We start from the raw sequence: 25,817 nt of genomic DNA on the forward strand, positions 1-25,817 counted from the left end.
AACATTTAAAAGAACAAAAAATGTAAAACACTGACCATACAAAATACAATCAAAGGACTGCGGTTCATTCTTCAATTTTTAATCTGCCCAAACCAAAGGGACACCATCCCTGTGGACGATGTGTGTATACTGTCAGTTCCCAAAAAAGGTTCCTCCATTCATCAACACCAACAATGGGAAGTTAATACAAGTTACAGACTTTCTCAATTGCAGCCCCACAGGAGTCAATTACGTTATTACCTGTCAGTGTAACAAAATGTACGTAGGTAAAACGTCCAGACAGCTTAAAATAAGGATAGGCGAACATCTCTACAACCTAAGGCATGAAAAGGTTGGGGCTCTTTTAGTTAAACACTTTCTGGACAAAAAAACCCATAAACCAGAGTCAATTATATTTTGGGCAATCGAAAAGGTAAGGAGAGAAGGGACATTTCTCAGTAAAAGAGAACTCTTCTGGATTCTCACTTTAAAATCCTTGACACCCGAGGAACTTAATGACCCGTTAGAGATTAATAAATACAAATAATAAACAACAAAATTAAATTGTATGTTACTGATGAACCTAGTTGTATGTTGTCAGGGCTAAATATGATCAGGATCCTCCAGGTACCAGTATTATTATTATTATTATTATTATTATTATTATTATTATTTATTTATTTATTTATTTATATAGCACCATCAATGTACATGGTGCTGTACAGAGTAAAACAGTAAATAGCAAGACCCTGCCGCATAGGCTTACATTCTAATAAAATCATAGTAAAGCAATAAGGAGGGGGAGAGAATGCAAACAGGCACTGGGTAGGGTAAACAGTCACAGGGTAGGGAAAAACTAACAGTATAACTAGCAGTCTAAAGTCCGAGTACCAGTAGGTTACAGCTGCAGAAAGCAAAGGAACCTCTCGTGCAAGCACTGAGTCATTACTGACTCTTAGAGGGACACCAGCTTTCGCTGACGTTTTCTTGGCAGGCCTTATAGCGGGGTGGTTTGCCGTTGCCTTCCCTGGCCATTATTACCTTTCCCCCAGCTAACTGGGTATTTCTTTTACCGACCTCGGGAGGATGGAAGGCTGAGTCAACCTGAGCCGGCTGCCTGAAACCAGCTTCCGCTGGGATCGAACTCAGGCCGTGGGGAGAGTTTCGGCTGCAGGAACTGCTGCTTTACCGCTCTGCACCACAGCTGCAGAGCACCATCTAATTATCTCCAATAAATAACAGCTGACCTTGACTTGCCAGTACAGACAGAAATTTTTAGAGCAAACGTAGTTCTTAACAGGAATGCCGAAAAAGACTACGATTTTCCAATCAGTATTGTCAGTCTTCCTTTAGAATTATGTGTATCCAAATCCAGGCTGGTGTACTTTATTAAATCCATGTGATATGATATGCCTAAAAGGGTTTTAGCAATGTGTGGTGAAAGAATTTGGTTGTTCTGTGCAAGCATCAATAGTGGGTTTTTCCTTTGAACAAAGAACCTTGTGTTTTATAAAATAAAAGTACGTAGTTGTTCTGGTTAAAAATATTCAGGTAGTTTTTAAAAAACAAAAAAGCCTGTAAAATGCATTACCTAATGTGGGTGTTGTTTTTGTTCAGTTCTATCATTGTATATATTTCATCTTGTATAGCTCCTGAAGAAGGATTGTATGTCTGAAACATTGAGCTTTTTAAGATTCATCATTACAGATACACGCTTTTCATAGCACCAGAGAACGTCTCCAATCTTTTTGTCTTCTGAACAGGGCCACTGCAAATTTAGCAAGCAAGATAGTGACTTGAGCTTTTAACGTTGTTATGACTCCTCTTTACTCTCCTCTCCTGTTTATGACTTGTGGTTTACAGCCAAAACTAGAACATATTAAACAATCCTTAGAAGATAAGAGTATGTAATGAAAATATGAGCTTAAATAAAGAATTTCAATTTCTTTCCATACAGTTTTTTTTTAGGAATTAACTATACCATTCCATAGAAATGCACTTATGCATCAGGTAGACTATGGCCCCGTTCAGAAGACACTTAAACCACAGCTTTAACCATGGTGGTTAAGCCAGAAAGCCAAGCGGTGTTCAGAAGACACCTTAAACCACGGTTTTAACCATGGTGGTTAAGCCAGAAAGCCAAGCGGTGTTCAGAAGACACCTTAAACCACGGTTTTAACCATGGTGGTTAAGCCAGAAAGCCAAGCGGTGTTCAGAAGACACCTTAAACCACGGTTTTAACCATGGTGGTTAAGCCAGAAAGCCAAGCGGTGTTCAGAAGACACCTTAAACCACGGTTTTAACCATGGTGGTTAAACCAGAAAGCCAAACTGTGTTCAGAAGACACCTTAAACCATGGCTTTAACCATGGTGAATAAAGCAAAAGGCCTTATTCACTGTGGTTAAAGCCGTGGTTTAAGGTGCCTTCTGAACACGGCCCTAAGCTTGCTGTTATTGGATGCATAAGTGCATTTCTATGAAAATAATAGGAAATCTTTAGTTAAACTCTTATTTTCATTATATTTTGTTGAAGAGGTGAGCAGGTGACCCCAACGAACTGTGAGATATTTTAACCGTAGCTCGTTGTGATGTGTGGACCCCGGGTCAGAGTCTGTCTGATATGCAGCATTACTTCTGTCCTCTTCATGAGACTTTGGGGATAAAGGATGAGATATGAAGTTGTCGCTTCTCCCTTATGTATTTATTGGGCTGGATTCCAGCAGGTGAGGCCGGAGAGAGTAAAAGCAGTGGAGGACCCGTAGAGATGGTGTCGAAAGGAAGCAAGGGCGGAGAGGTGGAGGAGGCAGTCGGGGAGCAAATAGGAGCAAAGGTGCTGGAAGAAAACGAACTGGCAGAGACACAGCAGAAGGAAACAGCAGGTATGACCTACTTAGATGCGTTTATTTAAGACTTCTGTCCTGTCTGTCGTGTTTCTTAAAAATCCTCCTGCCTTCTTGGGAGACAGTAAAGAGGCCTGCTAAGTAATCCACAAAGCTTTATTTAAGCAATATACATCTCTTCCTACCTGAAGAGAGTCTAACCTCTTGGAAACTTCTCCCTAGGCAAAACTGTGCAAACTAAGTGAGACATTTGTCGTTTCAAGGAGAAATTTGTCGTTTCCAAAAGGTGATAACTTCAGAGAGGCTAGTTCTGAGGCGGCTTCAGACGCAATGTGAGCCGGGCTGACTTTCTCTTGCCTTCCTTCCATTCTGTGCGTTTTAGCCTGCGCCGCACCCTAGGATCAGTTAGCCTGTCGGTGGCCTCTCCTTCGGAAGAATGTTGGCTTCCCACTGCCTCTGTATGATTTGCCCTTGACGAGATAAGCTGTGGAGAGAGATCACGACCAACTGGAGGAGAAAGCGTGAGAGCTTCCTCCCCCACTGGTACAGGCTGGCCTGCATCTGGGGCTGTCTTCTCTACTTCAGAGTCTGATTCTGATTGATTACCTGAAACACCTTCTTCCAAAACAGGGGGAGCAGGGCTAGACATGACACTGCCTTTCTTTCAAATGTGTTATGATTGTGACACCAAATGGAACTCACAACAAAAATGTACATATTGAATATTTTGCATATACCTGTTCATTCGAGACATCACTCATACAACTGGATATTACTTGGGAGCCAAGCGTCTTGAAGACAGGAGGGAGTACCTAGTCCCCCGTCTTTCATGTTACAAGCTTGAAGATTTAGGAAATAGAAACCAAATGCACAGTTACAAGATGGGGGATACTTGGCTCAGCAATACCACAAACGAGAAGGACCTTGGTATTGTAGTAGATCGCAAGCTGAATATGAGCCAACAGTGCGATATGGCTGCAAGAAAGGCAAATGCTATTTTGAGCTGCATTAATAGAAGTATAGCTTCCAAATCGCGTGAGGTCCTGGTTCCTCTCTATTCGGCCCTGGTTAGGCCTCATCTAGAGTATTGCGTCCAGTTCTGGGCTCCACAATTCAAGAAGGACGCAGACAAGCTGGAGCGTGTTCAGAGGAGGGCAACCAGGATGATCAGGGGTCTGGAAACAAAGCCCTATGAAGAGAGACTGAAAGAACTGGGCATGTTTATTCTGGAGAAGAGAAGATTGAGGGGAGACATGAGAGCACTCTTCAAATACTTGACAGTTTTTGTCAAGGAGGCCCAGGATCTCTTCTCGATCCTCCCAGAGTGCAGGACATGGAATAACGGGCTCAAGTTACAGGAAGCCAGATTCCAGCTGGACATGAGGAAAAACTTCCTGACTGTTGTAGCAGTATGACAATGGAATCAGTTACCTAGGGAGGTTGTGGGCTCTCCCACACTAGAGTCATTCAAGAGGCAGCTGGACAACCATCTGTCAGGGATGCTTTATGGTAGATTCCTGCATTGAGTAGGGGGTTGGACTCGATGGCCTTGTAGGCCCCTTCCGACTCTGCTATTCTATGATTCTATGATTTACAAGAGCCAACTTTGGGTCTGATAGGAAGTCCCTATATCTGGGGTATAAAAAGTCGTTTTTAAATATCTGTATAAATATATATATATATTTTAAAAAACTACTTATTCTTTTCCCACTGATGAAGACCTGTATGGTTGAAACGCGTTTGGGGATTTTTGGTTGAAGTTTGATGTATGTGGACTATGCTGTTTAAATTTTAAATGTATGTATTTGCTTTAAGATTAAAAATATTTTCTACTGATATGATTTTATTGTAATAAGCATAGTTATACCTAAATCTGATATATTGTTTGTATCAGTCTTCTTAAACTGTTTTCAGGGATCCCCGCCAGCCACCTCCTGGTCCAGGGGCTTGTCTTGACGAAGGGTTTGCCCTGGGGTGGATTTGGAGTGGCGACAGGTCATCTACATGACGCAGCCGCCATTGCAAAGCCATCCGGGGGCAAACCCCAGGAACTCCGCTGAAAAAACATCGGGCACTTAACCCGACTTTTTTTTTAAGTGGAGGCATCCCAGAGCCGATGGCGCCCCCTGATTGGACACCATCGGCTGGGCTGACAGGGAAGTGGGCAGACCGGGAGCTCTAAGTCCAGCCGCACTGTAAATGATAAATAAATAATAAATAAAATAAAAGTGGTGGTGAGAGGAAAGGAACGGGGCAGCTGGGAGGCCACCGCCATTGCTGGGCCGAGCACTGGGGAGGGGGGAGGAATGGGGCAACCGGCTCTCCTCCCTCTGGCTGCCCCATTCCTCTCACACACTCTTTTTGTTTCTGAACCTGTAGATGCAAACCTTCATATCTACAGATTAAAAAAACCAAAATGGCGGGGAGAGGAACGGGGCAGCCAGAGGGAGGAGAGCCGGCTGCTCTGTTCCTCCTCCCACCTCGGTGCTTGGTCTGTTGGCAGAGGCAACTCCGTGTCGGCACTCCATCCCGTGCAGACGCTGGGATGGAGCGCCAATTCAGGAACCCGAGGCCTCGCAACGCAGACCCGCCGCCGTCAAGACGGGAGCCAGGATACTTTGAGCTAGACTGCTTAAAGCCATTTAAGAGTGCTGGGCGCCAGTTTTGGCAGCCCTATTCACTTGCATCGATCGTTCAGCGATTGGGGGCTTGCAATTATCATCCCAATATATAAAAAAGGGAAAAGATCGGACCCTGCAAATTACAGACCCATCAGCCTTTTAAGTATAATGAGTAAATTGTATGCCAGCCATCTTCATGAAAACTTTGAGCTAAGGGAGGGCAACTTGTGGCCCTTCCAAAGTTTTGATCTACATAAATAGGGTGACCAGCTGTCAGGATTTCCCAGGATTTGTCCTGGTTTTTGTTCCATCCCGGTTCAAATGTAGGGGGGCGTTCTGTAGTTTTCTATAATATTCTGGAATGAAACACTTTCCCTTTTAAGATCACCATTAGTGTTGCCAGGGTGGGTGGGACTGGCACGGTTTCCAGAGGCACCTATTGGAGCAGTGGGGGTCGGGAGGAGGGCAGGAATGACACACTTTTTTCTTTCTCCTCTCCTGATTGAGCGGAGGAGAGGAAAGCACAGTTTCTGGAGCCTCTGGAAAGCGGGTCACTCACAACTGCCACGCTAATGGCAGCTGCCAATAGCATGGCGGGGGGGGGGGATGACGTGCTTTCTGGAGGGCCTGGAAAGCACACTTCCCCCTCACACACACACACACAGGGTGTCCTCTTTTTGGGGGGTTTCCCAAATCTAGTCACCCTACGTAAGAACATAAGAGTCCTGCTGAATCAGACCAAGGGACTATCTTGCCCAGGACTCTGTTCACACAGTGGCCAAACACATGCCCCAATGGGAAACCCACAAGCAGGACATGTCCCATCATCCCCCACCATTGTCACTGGAAGGTGTCCAATCTTCCTTTCTAAGGCTAATATTTGGAGTCCCAAGATGTGTTGCTAGTGCAGTCTTAAATCTGGAAGTTGGGTTGAGTGCCCTAAAATGTATAGGGTGGATACATACACTCTGTTTCTGGCTGCGTTGCAATTTAAGTCCTGTCCCTAATTCGCTCACCTCCATGGTCTGGACGGACTCTTATAAATCTCCATGGGTGAAAGCAGTTCAGCTAAAACTTACCACCACAGGGCTATCCCAAGACCACCTGTTATCCCTGGACCTGGGTAGCGCCAAAAGGATCATTAAGCAGAGACTCCTGGATATTGATACTCAGGAACTACAGCTAGCTGCACGGGGCCCATGTTCCCCGTATGCCTTGGGGCTACGGGATCACGACCAAAATAGTGCACCTCTGTATTTAAGCTGGTTATCTATACCCAAATATAGGCGGGCATTTTCCCTAGCAAGGGTCAATGCTATGCCTTCTAGGGTAATGGAGGGCAGATTTGGGAAAGTCCCACTATCAGATAGATGCTGCCCCTGTAACAACGAGGAGGTGGAATCTATCTCCCACATACTATTCAACTGCAGCTTCTATCAGCAGTCAAGACAAGCCCTTAGCCATCCTTTCACGAAACGATTACCTGGACGATCGTCCGTGACCCTTATGTCGGTCCTTTTACAGGGTCAAGATAAGCATGCCGCTGAACAAGTTGCTAAATTTCTTAATCACGCAATCCTTACCAGATCCGTTATGGTGGCGGGATTTTCCTTTGCTTCTAGCGCAGAACTTTAAGGAGGCTCATGTAATCATACTCTGTTTTAATTTCATGTATTTTAAATATTTATTATGTGTTTTTATATGTTTTATATGTTTTATTGGTCTGTTGGTCTGTAATAAAAGGAATTGAAATTGATTGGCCAAAACCTGCAGGAGCTTCTGCAAACGCCAGCCAAGTGCACAGCCAACTTTCCCCTTTCCCCTTGCAGGGAATGAGGAGCAGGACTTCCTTTTGCTTCTAGCACAGAACTTTAAGGAGGCTTCATGCAATCATACTCTGTTTTAATTCCATGTATTTTAAATGTTTTCATATGTTTTATTGGTCTGTTGAGTGTAATAAAAAGAATTGAACCTCCCCCACCATTGGCTACTCTGGTTAGGGCTGCTTGGAGTTACCGGCCAAAGCTTCTGGAGGACTACAGGTTGCCTACCCTGCTGCAGGGAGCTCAATCAGAGTGTTCTGCTTTCTGCCACCCCCAATTTCTATATTTCTTTTCCCATTGACAGTCGTCATTCTGTGTGAACTGAGCCAGCTCTGTCTTTCGAGTTTGCTCGATATTGTTTCCTCAGGCTGCACTCGTATATACACTTTCCTGAGAATGAGTCCCATTGAACTCAGTGGGGCTTACTTCTGAGTGGACACGCATAGGATTGTGCTATTTGTTTTTTTAAAAAATTTAAAGGTTGTAGGTGTCATGTCTAGCTCTGCTCCCCCTAGTTTGGAAGAAGGTGTTTCAGGTGATCAATCAGAATCAGACTCTGAAGTAGAGGAGTCGGCGCCAGACACAGGCCAGCCTGTACCAGTGGGGGAGAAAGCTCTCACGGGGCTCTTCACTAGCTGGGAGTGAACCCTCTCCAGAGCTTATCTCTTCAAGGACAAACAAAACACAGTCAGTGGGAAGCCAATATTCTTCCGAGGGGGAGGGCACAGAGAGGCTAGCCGATCCTAGAGTACGCCGCAGACTAAAATGGGCGGAGAGAAAGGAAGGCGAGAGAAAGTCAGCCCGGCTGGCATCCCGTCAGAAGCTGCCTCAGAACTAGTCTCTCTGAAGTTAACGTGTCTTGGGAAAAGGCTTCCCATTCTTCTTGAAAGGACAATTGTCTCGCTTAGTTTGCATAGTTTTGCCTAGGGGAAAGTTCCAAGAGATTAGACGCTCTTCAGGTGGGAAGAGATGTTTATTGCTTGAATAAAGCTTTGTGGATTACTTAGCAGGCCTTGTTATTGTCTCCCAAGAAGGCGGGAGGTTTTTGAGAAACATGACAGTACTTCTGCAAGCTCAAGGTTCCCTCCACCCCGCTGATACTTCCCTGCTGCTTCTCAGTTGCCCCGCTTTTGGCTCTAAACCTGAAAACGGAAGAAGAGCCCTGCTGAATCAGACCAAGGGTGTCTGTGAACAGATGCTGGAACACACAATCCACAAAACACCTGCGGGATGGATTTCACCTAGTCTGGACATCCCTAGCGTTGAATGGGGGAACAGGAAAACAAGACAAATTCAGGCACTAATTCTTCATGATGCTGCATAGATCCTTACTGGCTACGTGGAATGAGAGGAGACATTTCTGGGAGGGCAGAGGACTGAGCATGCTCAGTAGGCACAGAATATGGAGGGTGTATTGTAAAACTGAAGTGGGGAGAAGTGGGATAGGAGTAAAATGGAATAGCATCTCCCAGTAGAGGGCGCTGCTGCCTAGCTTGGAGCCCTGAACAGAAACAGTCCTGTTAGAAGATGTGGGCAACGCTGCAACATTTTATTGCATGTCCCGCTAATAGGATATCTTCTTAACATCTCTTTTGCCTGTTTTTATTGTTGTTCTGATTTGTTCTTGTTGTGAGCCAGTTTGGAAAAAATCCTTTTGAAAAGTAGGGTACAAATAATTTAAACAGATATATACATACATGCACATTTTCAGGATTTTCTCTCTCTCTCTCTCTCCATGCCCCATAGATGATGAAACGGTGGCATCGATGAGCGTAGAGACCTTCGAAGAGGAAGGCCTTGTATCTGAAGAATTGCTCGAGGCTTTACCAGGAGGATCCCAAGAGAGCATTTCCTTTGTGCCTGAGGCCGCCGAGAGTGAGTATCCATTCCAGGCTAGAGTGAAGAACTAGCAGCCTTCAGTGTCCTCCAGCTCTCTGAACGCAACGCAGTCCTGCTATGCTACAAACTCTGCCCACGAGTTAATTTTTCCCATGAGTCAATGGCCCGTCATAGGAAGAAAGGTCCTAATCCCTGCATGATAGATATATCAGGGCTAAATTGTAGTGGCTAAAGTGTTGGACCGGGAGTTGGGAGATCTGGGTTCTAGTCCCCAGTCACAGACTCTCAGCCCGGCCTACCTCATAGGGCTGCTGTTGTGAGGATAGAAAAGGAGAGGAGGAGGATTATGTATGCCGCCTTGGGTTCTCTAATGAGGAAAAAAGGCGGGATATAAACGTAATAAAGAAATATTGCTGGGCAGGGACATGATGACCAGGGGGAAGGGCCTTTTCAGTCATGGCACCTTGTCAGTGGAATGACCTCATAAGAGCCATGCTAGATCAGACAAAGGCTCCATTTTGTCCAGGATTCTCTTGGCACATTGGCCAACCTGCTGCCCACGGGAGACTCATAAGCAGGACACGGGTGCAAGAGCACCCTCCTACCCAGTTTCCCCAGCAACTGGTGTACATAGGCCTACTGCCTCTGTATCGGGGTAATTGCTTACCCAAAAATATATAGCAGGGTGCAAATAGCAGCAGCGTAGAGTCTGGAAATGGTTTCAGCTTGAATTTAGGAACAAAAAGAAGCACTCACGGTCTTTGGTCAGTAAGAAGCTTTACTGACACTAAATAAATTACTTACAGAATAAATGGTCATATATACAGTCCTTTCATCAACAGTACAGCAACACAACGTAGCAGTATAACATCAGCAGTCTGATAATGTCAGCAGTAAGTTCCAGCAGTAAGTTCCAGCAGTAAGAAGCCATACAACATGGACTTCTTAAATACACTTTTCTCCTTGGCCCAATTAACCAATAGTCTCTTCATCTTGTACATCTCGTACCGCACGTAGGCCAGGGAAGAATCTGCTTCATACTGGACTTCTCCTGGCAGAGACAATCTGGCCAAGGACATCTTTTTAACTCTTTAGAGTCCTTTTCCTTCTGTGGGTAAAAACCTAACCCCAACACTCTGATCCTGGAGGTAGCATATCAGTAGCCATTGATAGGCTACTGAGTGTGGATTAGCCAGTTCTGACGTACGTTTGGTACCTTCTGATTTGTACAGGCATTTCAACAGGACATGGAATAATGGGCTCAAGTGACAGGAAGCTGTCTGGACATCAGGAAAAACTTTCTGACTGTTAGAGCAGTACGACAATGGAATCAGTTGCCATTGTTCCAGGAAGCCTTATTTTTCCCTTTGTTTCTTTTAAAATGTACTTTTAATATTTATTTATTTATTTATTTATTTATTTATTGCATTTATATACTGCCCCATAGCCGAAGCTCTCTGGGTGGTTTACAACAACAGTTTTCAAAGAAGTTATCATTTTTGCATACAGAAAGTACTTTCGTGTAGGGAACGTAGGTGAAAGTATCGTCATGTGTACTGACTGCAGTGCAAACTCGCAAGAATCAGGCAGCAGTGACTGGCCGACTTCTCCAGAAGGTGTAGGCGTTCACTCAGTAGAAAAGACACGTGCGCTATTATTATCCTTGGCGATCTCAACATGTCTACTTTGTTTTCAGTACCAGAACTGAACTGAGTTCAGTCTCTTCACACAAAAGTCTGCTGGTTACCCCAAGCTTTCTTCATTTCAGCAACCAGTACGGTTACTTTTAATGTGTTTTTATTCTATTTTATTTTGTCCACCGCTCTGAAATTTTGAATGGGGAGCAGTACATAAATATTGTAAATAAGGAAATAATACGGGTTGCTCTCCCTAATTTTGAACCTCTGTTATCTCCTTTGCCCTCTTATAGATTTCTTTCCCTCTCTCCTTCATTCTGTCTGCCTCTCTCTCTTTTCCGCTAGGTGATGGCTGGGAAAGTGAGAGTGAATGGGAGCCCTATGAGGTCTTGTCAGAAGATACGGAGGATGAAGACGTGGAAGAGAACTTTGGGAATCCAGAAGGGCCAGAGAGAAATGAGGATGGCCAAGCAGAAGAATGGAAAAATAAACCCAATTGTCAGGGCAGTGACTTCAACGGGATGCCAGTTCAGCCAAAAATATACAAAGGGAAGAGGAAAAACCAGTGCAAGGTTTGTGGGAAGAGCTTCACTCGTAAGGCGAGCCTGAAGGTCCACCAGAGAATCCACACAGGAGAGAAGCCCTACAAATGCACTGTCTGTAGCAAAGGTTTTTGTGATAAGACAAGCTTTCTTAGACATCAGAGAATCCACACCGGAGAAAAACCATACAAATGCCCGGAGTGCGGAAAGAGCTTTAACCGGACCACAAACCTTATTACACATCAGAAAACCCATGTGGAAACCAGAGAGAAAACATTTCACTGCTCGAGCTGTAGCAAGAGCTTCTACAACAAGTACAGCCTTAAGACGCACTGGCGAAGCCACACCGGAGAGAAGCCGTATAAATGCTCCAGCTGCAGCAAGAGCTTCTGCGATAAATCGAACCTTGAGGCTCACTGGCGAGTGCACACCGGGGAGAGGCCCTTTGAATGCTCGGAATGTGGAAAGAGCTTCAGCGATCGCAGAACCCTCCTCAGACATCAAAGAATCCACACAGGGGAGAAGCCCTATAAATGCACAGAGTGCGGGAAAAGCTTCAACGACCTGGCGACACTCCTCCGGCACCAGAAGATCCACACGGGAGAGAAGCCATATAGATGCACAGAGTGTGGGAAGAGCTTCAACCAGAGCTCGCATCTCATCCGGCACCAGAACACGCATGATGCAAAACGCCAGAAAAGCAGCTCGCGGGGGGCCAAGGCGTCAGGTGGAACCAATATCTTCCTGGACATTGGAGGTTTCACCCAAGAGAGCTATTACGGATACACTCACCCCACAGAGCCCTTCCACTGGCCGCTTACATCATACACATCCTCCACGGAGGCAGGAGAAGGGGGCATGCCAAACTTGTGGACTATTGAGGAGACCTCCGTCGGAGACCAAGCCATCCTAGTTATGAAAGAATTCGCGGAGGACAGGGCCTTAACGCTGTGAGCACTCAGGGCGAGGGAGGCATTTCATCCAGGTCCATCCCTGTTGGGCATCATCACCTGCTCAAGCAAGAAGCCATAATTATGTTTCGACTCCTTTAAAAGCGATCGCATTTCCAAGAATAGATGCCTCGATCCGAAACCTGAGCGAGGGGGGACTCGCAAAAGCTTCACTTGGAAAAAGGCAAGACTCTTTAGAAAGGATGACATTAGTTCCGGTTATGCACGGAGGAATTGATCCTTCACATCTTAACCAACTAACTGCTTGGCTTTGAGCGGATATCCACAATTTACTGGAGTGAGCGGACAGGGAGTCTCAAAGGTTAAATTTAGGATGTACGCCTTGGAGAACGAAGCAATTTTGAATGGCCTTCTGTCAAAGCTTCAAACCCAGCTGTTTTTCTGTTTGGCTTCCAAAATGATTAATAATCCTGTTTTCTTTGGCCAGGCAGAAGGAAAGAGATTTCACGAGATTCAGCAACTTAATGAGTGATGTAGAAATCCCATCACTTGAAGAGAAAACAACAGTTCGGGTTGCATGAACACTTTCCCTCCCTCGCCGTCTTTCAAATCGGGTCAGATTTAATTCAGCGGGGTAAAGGAAATTAGATACTGATCTCTCTCCAACGTGCTCTGCAAAACACCAAATTTGAAAATGATGGGGGTTTTGGCTTCGGTAGGTGGCAACGCGGATTCTCATGTTCGTAAGCCGATTATAAATTTTACACAGCAAATTTCTAAAAGCGGTGTGTGGGGAAGGAATTGTTTCATACATGAAAAGGAATTAAATTTCGAAAATACCTTTTGCTGGAGGGCATCTGGAGTCGCAGAGATTGAATTCACGCCGTGCGGGCCTACAGCTGCCACAAGGTGCTTTTGGTTGGTTGGTTTTTGTTAATTGAAGAAAGTCAGAACTGTGAGTCACAAAACTAGCTGGTTTTAAATCCTATGTTACAAATGATTGAATAATAGCCCAAACCAGAAATTTCAAATGTGCAGAACTGTGTGTATCAAGGAATGGCTAAATTGCAGCAGAGAGGCCAAGAGCCAACACGATCCGTTGAAATCTGGAAATGGCAAAGACTCCCAATTGGAGAACAGGTTTCCTGTTCATTGAGTTTCGCAAGGAGCGGGTCCTTGAAAATACCCTGCCAAAATCTGCGAACCATGCTTTAGGTCAACCTTCCTCACCCTCACGCTCTCCAGATGTGTTGGACTACAGCTCCCTTCATTTCCAGCCGGCATTAATGCATGGATATCCGAGAGATTTGGCAGTGTTTCCTAATGGACAGGCATGCTCTTTTCACAACCCATCACAAGAGTTGAGCCTTCCAAAGACAATATACTTCAATGGGTCAAAGCATGCTGCAGACCATTTTATGTCCATGATTTAACTGTGGCCACTGAAAATCAAATTTTAAAAGAGAGAGAGAGAGAGATGTAGGCTGCAGTCCTACGCAGATTTACAAGGGAGAATGTCCCCTTGACATCAGAAGGCCTTACCTCTGTGTAAAACCATGCTTAAGGCTGCACTTGGGCTCTGAGAAATGACTTATTCAGAAGTCAAAAAGATTGACAGTGCAATCCTGTGCATGTCTATGGCCAAGTTAAGGTCAGTGTGTATAGGACTGCAGCCTAAGAATGTCCATCAGTCTAGTGCAGAAGCAAACAGAGGCTGGGTTCACACAATAAGCTAATCCACACTCAGTGGTTGAGTGTGGGTTGTTGTTGAACCATGGGTTGTTTATTGAACTCTGGGTTAGAGTGTTGTCTGAACCCAGGACATTTTTTGCGATGTGGCTTGTTAACCATGCAGTGTGGCTTCTTCTCAGACACGCCACCTTGAAAACCCATAGTTTGTTACTGGGTTGTTCAGGGTGATTAACAAGCCCTCTGCAAGGTTAACAAGCCACCCTGTGGAAAATATCCTGAGTTCAGACATCATGCTAACCCATGGTTTAAAGAACACCCGACAGCAATCCACACTCAACCACTGAGTGTGGGTTAACGTGCTGTTTGAACAGTATCAGGGTCTCCTCCAGGGCTGTTTCTCTATCCGGAAGACTTTGCTTCTTCAAAGCGCACTCAATCGCAAGGCGGAAAATGACATTCTTCAACTACGTCCCAACAATCGAACCCCTAAAGGAGACTAAAAGTTCAAAGTTAGTGCTTTGGCTTTTACTTGATCAGGCCAATTGTGGGTGGTGACAGTTATCCAAAAATCATGGAAATGTTATTGTTTATTTGACACTAAATCATGGTGCATGTGGCTCAGTTCCACTTCAGCACAGACACTAACTTTTTGCTCAAGGCTGGGCCTCCCACGCGGGACTTCAGTAGTCTTTCAAGGCTACAGTCGTAAAAACGCACTGTGTAAGGCAGGCTTCTCCAACCGGGCACCGTCCAGATCCACCAGACTACAACTCCTTTTGCTCCCGCCCCCAGCTGGTATAGCAATTGGCTGTTTGGGCTGGGGAGAACAGGAGTTGTGGTGTAATGCATCAGGACAGCTCCAGGTTGGGAAAGGCTGCGTTAGGGAGTGAGCCCCATTGAATAGAATGGGACTTGTTTTCGAATAAAACACACATACAATTGTACTGTAACTGTAATATAAGCTAGAGCAATGATAAATAGTGGGCTTGTTCAGAAGACACCTTAAACCACGGCTTTAACCATGGTGGTTAAACCAGAAAGCCGAGCCGTGTTCAGAAGACACCTTAAACCACGGCTTTAACCACGGTGAATAAGGCTTTTTTGCTTTATTCACCATGGTTAAAGCCGAGGTTGAAGGTGTCTTCTGAACACAGCCTGGCTTTCTGGCTTAACCACCATGGTTAAAGCCGTGGTTTAAGGTGTCTTCTGAACAGGGCCAGTGGGAAAGGGGAACTTAGCAGGCGCATGGGCTGTTTTGTGAGCAGTAAGAAGTGGCAGGCTGAGCGTCCATAGAGGCTCTGCGTGGAGTAAGTCACCTTCCGTGAATGCATTGTGAGTTCTTGAATACTGAGATATTCAATTGTTGTAAATGGTTAAATAAAAGCCTCCCGTATTTTTTTTTTTAAATTGCTATAATGCATGGCCCTTATAAACATTTTGGGAGGCAATGCTATGCGTGTTTAGATGGAAAACACCATCCTATAACTCCCAGCATTCTCCAGCCAGCCATGCTGGGAGTTGTAAGACTTTTCCGTCCCATCTAAACTTGCATAGGATTGTGTCCTAAATAGTATCTCATCTTTCAGGGTAATTAGGGTCAAAGAGCTGGGGTGATGTATAATAATAATAATAATAATAATAATAATAATAATAATAATAATTCATTTCTTAAAGTTTCTGGCAAATGTTGAACCTTAACTAGGTCATGATGGAAATAGGTGTAATTGGGTCATATGTTTTTTAAAGGCACTTGGTATTATTTGAGATGTATTGCCGAATATCATGAGTATACACCCGTGCCACGGCAAGTGTTAACCTTTGACAAAGTCTGTCCTCACTGACCAAAGGATACTGTGCTGCTCTTGAGACTTTCTGGAAAGAGCGAGAAATGATTATGTCTTAAAGCTAGTTTTGGAAACTTACAACCAAACTTAAAAGTAATTCTTTACCTATGGAGTGATGGAAACAAGGAAGACATTTGATCATTCGCCAAAGGCACTTGGGTTTGAGATTACTGGTAAATGTCAGAATTTTCTCAAATTGACATAAATAAATAAATAAATTCTCCCTGCCTTCACCCCAGTATCTTGTGATCTTAACATTATCACAAAAAGTAGTTTCTGAGTTCTGGTGTATCACATACTTTCTGTATTTTAGTTTTTGTTTTAGGGTTTGTTTATTGTTATTCTTAATTTGTTCACATTATTGCTATTTGTATTACATTGATTCTTCTCATTTTAACCTTATTGGATTGGATCCAGTCTTTCTTAATCGTATTCAGAGTAGACCCATTGAAAAAAAAGGGACTGAAATTAGCCATGGCTACTTAGGCCCATTGATTTCAGTGGGTCTACTCTCTCTATGACTAAGCCTGGATCTAACCCTTTGTCTTTTCATTTCTGTCGTTTAATAATGCTTGTTAGTTATGCTGTAGCGTACAGCACTTTGGAGTAACTTACAATCCAAGTTAGCACAGTGTTAATATGCAAGTGAAATAAATTGGAAGTAAATGGGGAATAAGCACCATGATCATTCAGGTGACCTATAAAAATATTTTTTGACTGGAGGACTCCATTCTGGAAATGCCACAACACTTAAAAAACAAAAACTGAATTTGCAGATGTAAAGGCCTTGGGTTGCAGCTTTGTCAATGATGTGTTACATGTCTTTTCAGGCATCTGACTGCTGGCCTTTCTGCTCATTCAGTATCACATACAAATGGAGTCCCCTCCTCCAAATTAAGCCCTTCTCCTATTTTGCCCTTCTGTAGGACCTGTGTATGTGTGTGAGTGTTTTTAAAAAAATAGCTGGCTGATGTAGGTGACTGCCTTTATTATGCATGGTTGCTTTTAAAGGACTGTACTGTATACATATTTTAGTGTATTGGCAAAAACGCTCTGCAAATAAAAGAGTCGTGAAATGTTGGTTTCTTTTCCAGCAACGTTAACGCTTGTATCTTCCATAACCTGCTTTCACAATTTGTTATTTTATACACCAAACCTGGCTTTGGGATCTTGGTGGGAAATTCATGAACCAAAGAATAGCTATTACCGTTTTAGAGCTGGGTAGGTTGGCTTTTCATCAGAGATCAGTGAGAGATGTAGTTTGCAGTTTAACTATTGGCTTTGGCAATTGGGCGGTATAGAAATACAGTAAATATAGGGTGACCATATGAAAAGGAGGACAGGGCTCCAGTAGGTGTCATTTGTATATATGGGGAACCTGATGAAATTTCCTCTTCATCACAACAGTTAAAGCTGCAGGAGCCCTGCCCTCTTTTAAATCTGGGCACTCTAGTATAGCCCCCGTAGCTTTAACTGCAATGATGAAGAGGGAATTTCACCAGGGTCTCCATATATACAAATACCTGCTGAAATTCCCTTTTCTATGCAACTATTAAAGATACAGGAGCCCTGTCCTCCTTTTCATATGGTCATCCTAGAGTAAACCTGGGCACACTCACTGGTGCCAGTAGATTCCCCCCCCCCTCGCCCCTGTTTTCTTTAGTCTTTGTAGAGGGTGGGATAAATTTAGGGGAAGGTTTAACTCAGGGGTGCAGAAGCTGAGGGCCCAAATTCCATATCGGAAAGCTTCCAAGAGTTGCATTCCAGTGGTGGGTTGGGCTGAAGACAAAAGTTGTGGCAGGCCCAAAAGAAAAGAGGCTGTGGTCAAAATATTTTAAAAAACCCTAGCATATCATAAAATCATAGAATCACAGAATAGCAGAGTTGGAAGGTGCCTACAAAGCCATCGAGTCCAATCCCCTGCTCAATGCAGGAATCCACCCTAAAGCATCCCTGATAGATTGTTGTCCAGCTTAGGGTTGGAGCTTAGGGTTCTTCCTGCAAGTAACTAAACTTTAGGAGAGGCATTTCAACCTTTTAGAAACAGTGCAAAAGCCAGGAATCCACCCAAGGATCAGGGTTGGGAGAAAGAGCCCCTACCTATGGTTCCATACCCCTGGTTTAATCCCTCCCACCTTTAAGGGGGCCACAGGCTTGCACTGAAACACCTCAAAAACTTAGGATCACCTACAGGCTGCACATTTAATATAGTGGGCTTGTTCAGACAACACACTAAACTATGGTTAGGCCACTAACCCTTTTGCAGCAAATGTTTTTTTTAAAAAATAATAAAACTATACACATCAATACTTATTCCAAATCCCTCCCCGTTCCCTTCCCACACTTGGTCAATTACATCAAATCACAGCACAAGATATGCAAAATAGAAGTATCTCATTAATTGTGACAAGTCCAACAAAGTATTGCAAGAAGATTGTTGATTATCTGGTTTTTATGAGTCCTGCAGATTTCAGTCAAAGTTGTTCTGTTTGATTCCTTTTTCATGTAATCTCTTCTGATGCTCCCAGAGTGCAGGACACAGAATAATGGGCTCAAGTTACAGGAAGCCAGATTCCGTATGGATATCAGGAAAAACTTCCTGACTGTTAGAGCAGTATGACAATGGAATCAGTTACCTAGGTCTCTCCCACACTGAAGGCCTTCAAGAGGCAGCTGGACAACCATCTGTCAGGGATGCTTTAGGGTGGATTCCTGCATTGAGCAGGGGGTTGGACTCGATGGCCTTATAGGCCCCTTCCAACTCTTCTATTCTATGATTCTATATATTTTTGCCAGTCCGTCCTGAAAGTATCTCTTTTCTTTATCCCTCTTTGTGTTCTTAATGTCTGTGTCAACTTTTCATTTATTGCTATGTCCCAGATGCTCACAAATGGTTAGTGAGCATATTTAAACCATGGTTATGTAGCCCCCATGGTTAGAAATGGTTCACTCAACATGCTAAGTCAGGGTTCACACGACACGCTAAGCCATAATGTTTAGCTCAAAATGCTTAACCACCATGGCTTAGCATGTCGTCGGAACAGGGTAAGTGTATAGTTCTGCTCTGAGTAAACTAGGGTGACCCTATGAAAACGAGGACAGGGTTCCTGCACGTTTAACGGTTGTTTAGGAAAGGGAATTTCAGCAGGTGCCATTTGTAGGTGTGCAGCACCTGGTGAAATTCCCTCTTCACAATTAAAACTGCAGGAGCCCTGTCCTCCTTTTCAGAGGGTCACCCTAGATTACACAAATCTGTTGGGAATTATCGGCAGCTATTAACCTTGATAGATAAATGGCACCTTACGTAGGTGTGCACATCTTTTTCGCCCCTGCAGATCGCATGTGATGCTGGCCCAAACATATAAGGACATAAGCAGAGCCCTGCTGGATCAGATCAGCGTCCACCTAATCCAGCAATCTGTTTGCACAATGGCCAACCAGCAGCCCGAATGGGAAACGCACAAGCAGGAGTGCAATAACACCCTCCCACCCATGTTCCCCAGCAATTGGTGTACATAGGCTTGCTGCCTTGGATACTGGAGTTTGCACTTAGCCCTCAGGACTAGTAGCCATTGATAGCCTTCTCCTCCAGGAACTTATCCAACCCCCTTTTAAACTCATCCAAATTGGTGGCCATCACTACATCTTGTGGTCATGAGTTCCATAGCTGAAGGATTTCTTCATGCAGTGCAGAGTTAAACTACGGAACTCACTACCACAAGATGTAGTGATGGCCACCAATTTGGATGACTTTAAAAGGGGGTTGGATAAATTCCTGGACGCGAAAGCTATCAATGGCTCCTAGCCCTGATGGTTGTGTGCTATCTCCAGTATTCGAGGCAGTAAGCCTATGTACTGTATAGCAGTTGTTGGGGAACATGGGTGGGAGGGTGCTGTTGCACCATGTCCTGCTTGTTCATCCCAGGCCAATGTGTGAACAGAGTGCTGGACTAGATGAACCCTCAGTCTGATCCAGCATGGCACTTCTCATGTTCTTATGACACGATGCAACATTAATTTGTCTACTGTACTGTTGTATAGCAGTAGACAAATTAATGGTGAGCAGAGCTATTGGCAGCTATTAGAAATGGTTGCTAAAAAAAAAAAAATAGAGCCTCCACATGCAGGCGCAGCATAAATTAAGCCACAGCAGGGAATTTGGCTGACCACTGTTGGAGGCAGAAAGCTGGGTTCAGTGAGCTTCCGGCTTAATCCAGCAAGGCTTTATCGTTGGGAAGAGGCAGCAGGAGCTTTCAACAATATTAGGCTGCTCCACCCAAGGGGCACATCTCTGGAATGGGTGCCACGCAAGTTGCCCAAGGCGAGGAGGTTGCGCAAGAAGAAGAAGAAATCTCTGGCAGGATTGCGCCAAAGCCTGTGAGATTGAAATCCTAGAGAGGCCGCGACATTTGGGGGTGGTGAGAGGGTGGGGGGATGCCAGTAGTGGTGCACCTTCCTGTTCTTCCTCTATTGGCTTCCTCTGCCAAGGAGCAGCAGGCTGGTGCATGGAGGCGGCAGCCGCCAGTTCAAATTAGGAGGTAGGATTTGGGATGGAGGGTGGGAAATTGGGGTGGGCCAGGGCTGGGGGTCAGGTGCAAGCAAGGCGGAGTGGCCAAAACGCACAGGCTGAGGACAGAAGGACTCATATATGCAACATCCCTTGCATGGATTAAGCAATAATTAATAATATTAATAATAATAATAATAATATCCTATAATCATATTATTATTATTATTATTATTATTATTATTATTATTATTATTATTATTATTATTATTATTATTATTATTTCCGGCAGGCCTACCCAGATGCATTTTAAACCTACGAATTTTAAGATACATTGTGATTGTTATTTTAATATTGTATTGGTTTTATATGCTCTTTTAACTAATTTTATGTATTATATTTTATTTAGTGTTGTTCCCCACCTCGATCCAGAGGGAGAGGAGGGTAATAAATAAATAAATAAATAAAAATAGCTGCTGTTTTTATCTGGTTGAGCTTTTTTATTGTATTTTATATTATGGTTTTATGCTGTTGTTTTATATTATGAATGGTTTTAATTTTTGTGAACTGCCCAGAGAGCTCCGGCTATTGGGCGGTATAGAAATGTAATAAATAAATAAATAAATATTATTATTTAGGGTGACCATATGAAAAGGAGGACAGGGCTCTTGTATCTTTAACAGTTGTATAGAAATGGGAATTTCAGCAGGTGTCATTTGTATATATGGGGAACCTATTGAAATTCCCTCTTCATCACAACAGTTAAAGCTGCAGGAGCTATACTAGAGTGACCAGATTTAAAAGAGGGCAGGGCTCCTGCAGCTTTAACTGTTGTGATGAAGAGGGAATTTCACCAGGTTCCCCATATATACAAATGACACCTGCTGAAATTCCCATTTCAATACTGTTAAAGATACAGGAGCCCTGTCCTCCTTTTCATATGGTCACCCATTATTATTATTATTATTATTATTATTATTATTATTTCCCGCCTTTTTCCCAATGCTGGGACTGAAGGTGGCTTTACAAATTATTATACACAAATACAAAATGGAGAGAGGAGGAGGATTATGTATGTCACCTTAGGATCCTTGGAGGGGAAAAGTCGGGATTATAAATGCAATAAATAAATAAAAGCGAACTCTTCGTATTGGCCTACCTTACAAGGTTGTCGTAAGGGTTATGGTTGATGAAGCACTTTGTGGGCAAGGCCTTGGGCTGTGGGACAAGAGCAAGAAAGATGGGGTGGCAAAAATGCACAGGCTGAGGCTAGAAGAATCATACAATTGTAGATTTGGAAGGGGCCTACAAGGCCATCGAGTCCAACCCCCTGCTCAATGCCAGAATCCACCTTAAAGCATCCCTGACAGATGGTTTTCCAGCTGCCTCTTGAAGGCCTCTAGTGTATGTGCAACATCCTTTGCATGAATTAAGCAACAACAATAACAATAATATTATCCTTGTATATGCAAATATGAACTCACCATACTGGCCTACCTTTCAGGGTTGCAGTAAGGATTCCTTATATATATATTTAACTTTTTAAACCGCTTTGTTAAATTGAGTTTAATAAATTTAATAATAAAAAACAAAAAACAGTAAGGATTCCTGTTTGTGAAGCCTTTTAAGGGAGCAATCCTATGTATGTATATGCTGTGGACGACATATATCTTGACTTCAGCAAAGCTTTCGACAAAGTGCCCCATGACATTCTGATTAACAAACTAGCTAAAAGAGGGCTAGATGGAACAACTATTAGGTGGATCCACAGTTGGCTACAGAATCGGACTCAAAGAGTACTTATCAATGGAACCTTCTCAAACTGGGGAGAGGCAATGAGTGGGGTACAAGCAGGGCTCAGTCCTGGGCCCAGTGCTCTTCAACATTTTTATTAATGATTTGGACGAGGAGGTGCAGGGAACGCTGATCAACTCTGCAGATGACACAAAATTGGGCGGGATAGCTAATACCCTGGAAGACAAAAACAAACTTCAAAGTGATCTTGATAGGCTGGAGTGCTGGGCTGAAAACAACAGAATGAAATTTAATAGGGATAAATGCCAAGTTCTACATTTAGGAAACAGAAACCAAATGCACAGTTACAAGGTGGGGGATACTTGGCTCAGCAATACTACAAACGAGAAGGATCTTGGAATTGTTGTAGATCGCAAGCTGAATATGAGCCAACAGTGCGATATGGCTGCAAGAAAGGCAAATGCTATTTTGGGCTGCATTAATAGAAGTATAGCTTCCAAATCACGGGAGGTACTGGTTCCTCTCTATTCGGCCCTGGTTAGGCCTCATCTAGAGTATTGCGTCCAGTTCTGGGCTCCACAATTCAAGAAGGACGCAGACAAGCTGGAGCGTGTTCAGAGGAGGGCAACCAGGATGATCAGGGGTGTGGAAACAAAGCCCTATGAAGAGAGACTGAAAGAACTGGGCATGTTTAGCCTGGAGAAGAGAAGATTGAGGGGAGACATGAGAGCACTCTTCAAATACTTAAAAGGTTGTCACACAGAGGAGGGCCAGGATCTCTTCTCGATCCTCCCAGAGTGCAGGACACGGAATAACGGGCTCAAGTTAAAGGAAGCCAGATTCCGTCTGGACATCAGGAAAAACTTCCTGACTGTTAGAGCAGTACGACAATGGAACCAGTTACCTAGGGAGGTTGTGGGCTCTCCCACACTAGAGTCATTCAAGAGGCAGCCGGACAAGCATCTGTCAGGGATGCTTTAGGGTGGATTCCTGCATTGAGCAGGGGGTTGGACTCGATGGCCTTGTAGGCCCTTTCCAACTCCACTATTCTATGATTCTGTGTTTAGACAGGAAAAAAATGTCTTACAATTCCTAGCGTGTTTCAACTGACATGGCTGACTGGGTGGATATTGGGAGTTGCAAGCCTTTTCTCCCTGTAAATATGCGTAGGATTGTGCCCTTAATCACTCTAAATCACAGCTGGTCAACCTGTGACCCACCAGATATTGTTGGACTGCAGCTCTAACCATCCCTCATCATATGGGGAGACATTTTTCTCCCTCTCTCCAAATACTAATACCCAAAGGGGTCATCCCATGAAGCTGATGGGTGGGAGATCCAGGACCAATAAACCCATCCGGCAGATCCTGCATTCAGTCTGCTGCATTACGGGGTGGACTATAGCTCCACAATCAAATACTTTACCTGCAGAAGGTCTTCTAGGGCTGTCTCTCATAATACTAGACTCCCATGAAGCTGATTAGTGGGAGTGCAGGATGGATAACAGGAAATACTTCTTCATACAGAGCATAGTTAAACTATGGAACTCACTACCACAAGATGTAGTGATGGCCACCCATTTGGATGGCTTTAAAAGGGGGTTGGATAAATTCCTGGAGGAGAAGGCTATCCATGGCTACTAGCCCTGATGGCTATTCTATGATTCTATGTACGCCACCTTGGGTTCATTGGAGGAAAAAAGGTGGATATATATGCAATAATAAATAAATAATAACTTGATTAAATTTATCTCGCAAGGTTCCATTGTATAATGTAAAATACAAAATGTTCATCAGTTCTTCCGACAAAACCAAATAGGTTTAAGGGAAATTATGTGTGTGGAAAAAACATAATAAAACTTTTTTTTTTAATAATAGTTTTTATTTTTCCAATATTTAAACATACATCAATACAATAAAAAGAAACAATATAATACATAAATGTTGAATAACCTTAATAAGCATATTTTCTAGTTTAATCTATTAACATAATCATACTTAACATAAAAGTGCACCCCCCATCCCGGGATCTTATATCCTGTTTCCAGAATCTCATTGTTTCTTCTGGAGGTGATTTCCCACTCCCCTTAGATCAGCCTTCCTCAACCTGGGGCGCTCCAGATGTGTTGGACTGCATCTCCCAGAATGCCCCAGCCAGCTGGCTGGGGCATTCTGGGAGTTGTAGTCCAACACATCTGGAGCGCCCCAGGTTGAGGAAGGCTGCCTTAGATAAAACAAATTCTAGGAACTGTTTCCATATTCCCTCGAAATCATTCGTTTTTGTTATTCCTCTAAAAAGCATAATAAAACTTAAAAATAATTTTTAATATATTCCTCACAAAGTTTCAAACAATTGTTGAGCAGTCCAACAATATATCACACGTCCGCAGTTGCAACTTGGATTTCCAAATCAAAAAGACTGTACAAATATATGTCATCAATTCTTCCATCCCTTTTTTCTTCATTCTGTTTATGTCTCGCTTTATTTGGCAGACTGGGAAAGATGGCGAGGCCTCTGTACGATTCCCTGTTCGGCCTGAAAACCCTGGTGGGCGTCATGGAGGGAATTTTGTCGACCTTTTGCGATCGTCCTCTTCTGAGGTAACGGCAGGTACGAAGCCGCACGCTACCACGAGGGACGGCTTTGCCCGGCCTTTGCAGAAAATAGCGGGGTGATTCAAGCAGCGGTCGTTCCCCAGCGAGAAGGAAATGGCGGCTGTGAAACCCGGAGAAGGCTCAGCCTGGGGCACCCAGTTCCGGGAAGTTCAAGTGGGCATCAAAATGGAGGAGCCGGAACCGCTAACTGAATGTGACAGAATGCAAGACAGCTCTGCTATCGTCAAGCTGGAGACCCTTGAAGAGCATTCAAGATGGCCGCTGCTGCAAGAGGGAGGGAAAAAAGACTGGTCCCTGCTCTGGGAATCCCATTGGCAGGCTTTCATGGAAACGATGCCCGCTGGGAGGGGAAGGCCTCAAGTACTGGCATCCCATGAGGGAATGGCTTCCGCCAGCCAGACAACAGAAAATGGCGTCAGCTGCCTTCCTCTGGGCCTGAATGGAGCTGCCCAGGGAGACTATAACGGGCAGGGAGACGTCAAGGGAGACCCACACGGGGTGAAGGAAGAGGCGATGGAGGATTTTCCCAGCCAAGAAGCGAAACGCCAGCGCTTCAGGCAGTTCCGCTACGAGGACGCGGAAGGGCCTCGTGAGGCGTTCCGTCAGCTCTGGGACCTTTGCCACCGGTGGCTGAAGCCCGAGAGGCACAGCAAGGAGCAGATCCTGGAACTGCTGATCCTGGAGCAGTTCTTGACTGTCCTGCCCCCGGAGATGCAGAGCTGGGTGAAGGAATGTGGGGCAGGAGCGGAGGCTGTGGCCCTGGCGGAGGAATTCATAAGGTTGCAGCAGGAGACCGAGAAAGGGGGACATCAGGTGAGGGGAGTGGGGGTTTCATCCGGGTAATTTGCATGAAATTTTATTTTATTTTGCAGGGGGGAAAGTTAACAAAATAAAGGCAACGAAAAGAACAACGTACATAATAGTCGAGATCACTAAAGATCAAAGATTGGAGATGATAAAGGGATTCCCTAGAATGTGGCCAAAGCTTGCAAGACCAGTTCCGGGAAGACTTGTCTTCAAATCCCGGCTAAGCCATGAAGCATATTGGGTAGCCTTGACAGAGTTGCTTCTTTTTCAGTCCTAACCTATCTCAAAGGGATAGGGGAGACTGAAGAACCATAGAATCATAGCATAGTAGAGTTGCAAGGGGCCACATTCCAGTGGTGGGTGGAGCAAAAGGCAAGGAGGCAGGGCCAAAAGACCAGAGATGCC

General features: G+C 44.3%; 1 protein-coding gene across 3 annotated transcripts in view; it reads left to right on the forward strand.

Annotated features, from left to right (window-relative positions):
- LOC134396148 (zinc finger protein 135-like) overlaps positions 1-25,817 on the forward strand; it is a 54,957-nt gene that overhangs the window by 25,999 nt on the left and 3,141 nt on the right. The window contains exons 7-9 of one of the 3 annotated variants that reach the window (XM_063122536.1): positions 2,700-2,858; positions 9,010-9,138; positions 11,085-13,758. In XM_063122536.1, coding sequence (XP_062978606.1) covers positions 2,700-2,858; positions 9,010-9,138; positions 11,085-12,235 — 1,439 coding nt within the window. In that variant the 3' untranslated portion in view covers positions 12,236-13,758. Of the gene's footprint in view, positions 1-2,699; positions 2,859-9,009; positions 9,139-11,084; positions 13,759-25,817 lie in introns of those variants that run through there. The other 2 variants (XM_063122538.1, XM_063122537.1) reach the window with 2 other exon arrangements.

This window comes from Elgaria multicarinata, chromosome 3 (genome assembly GCF_023053635.1).
Source record: "Elgaria multicarinata webbii isolate HBS135686 ecotype San Diego chromosome 3, rElgMul1.1.pri, whole genome shotgun sequence".
Lineage (NCBI taxonomy): Eukaryota > Metazoa > Chordata > Lepidosauria > Squamata > Anguidae > Elgaria > Elgaria multicarinata.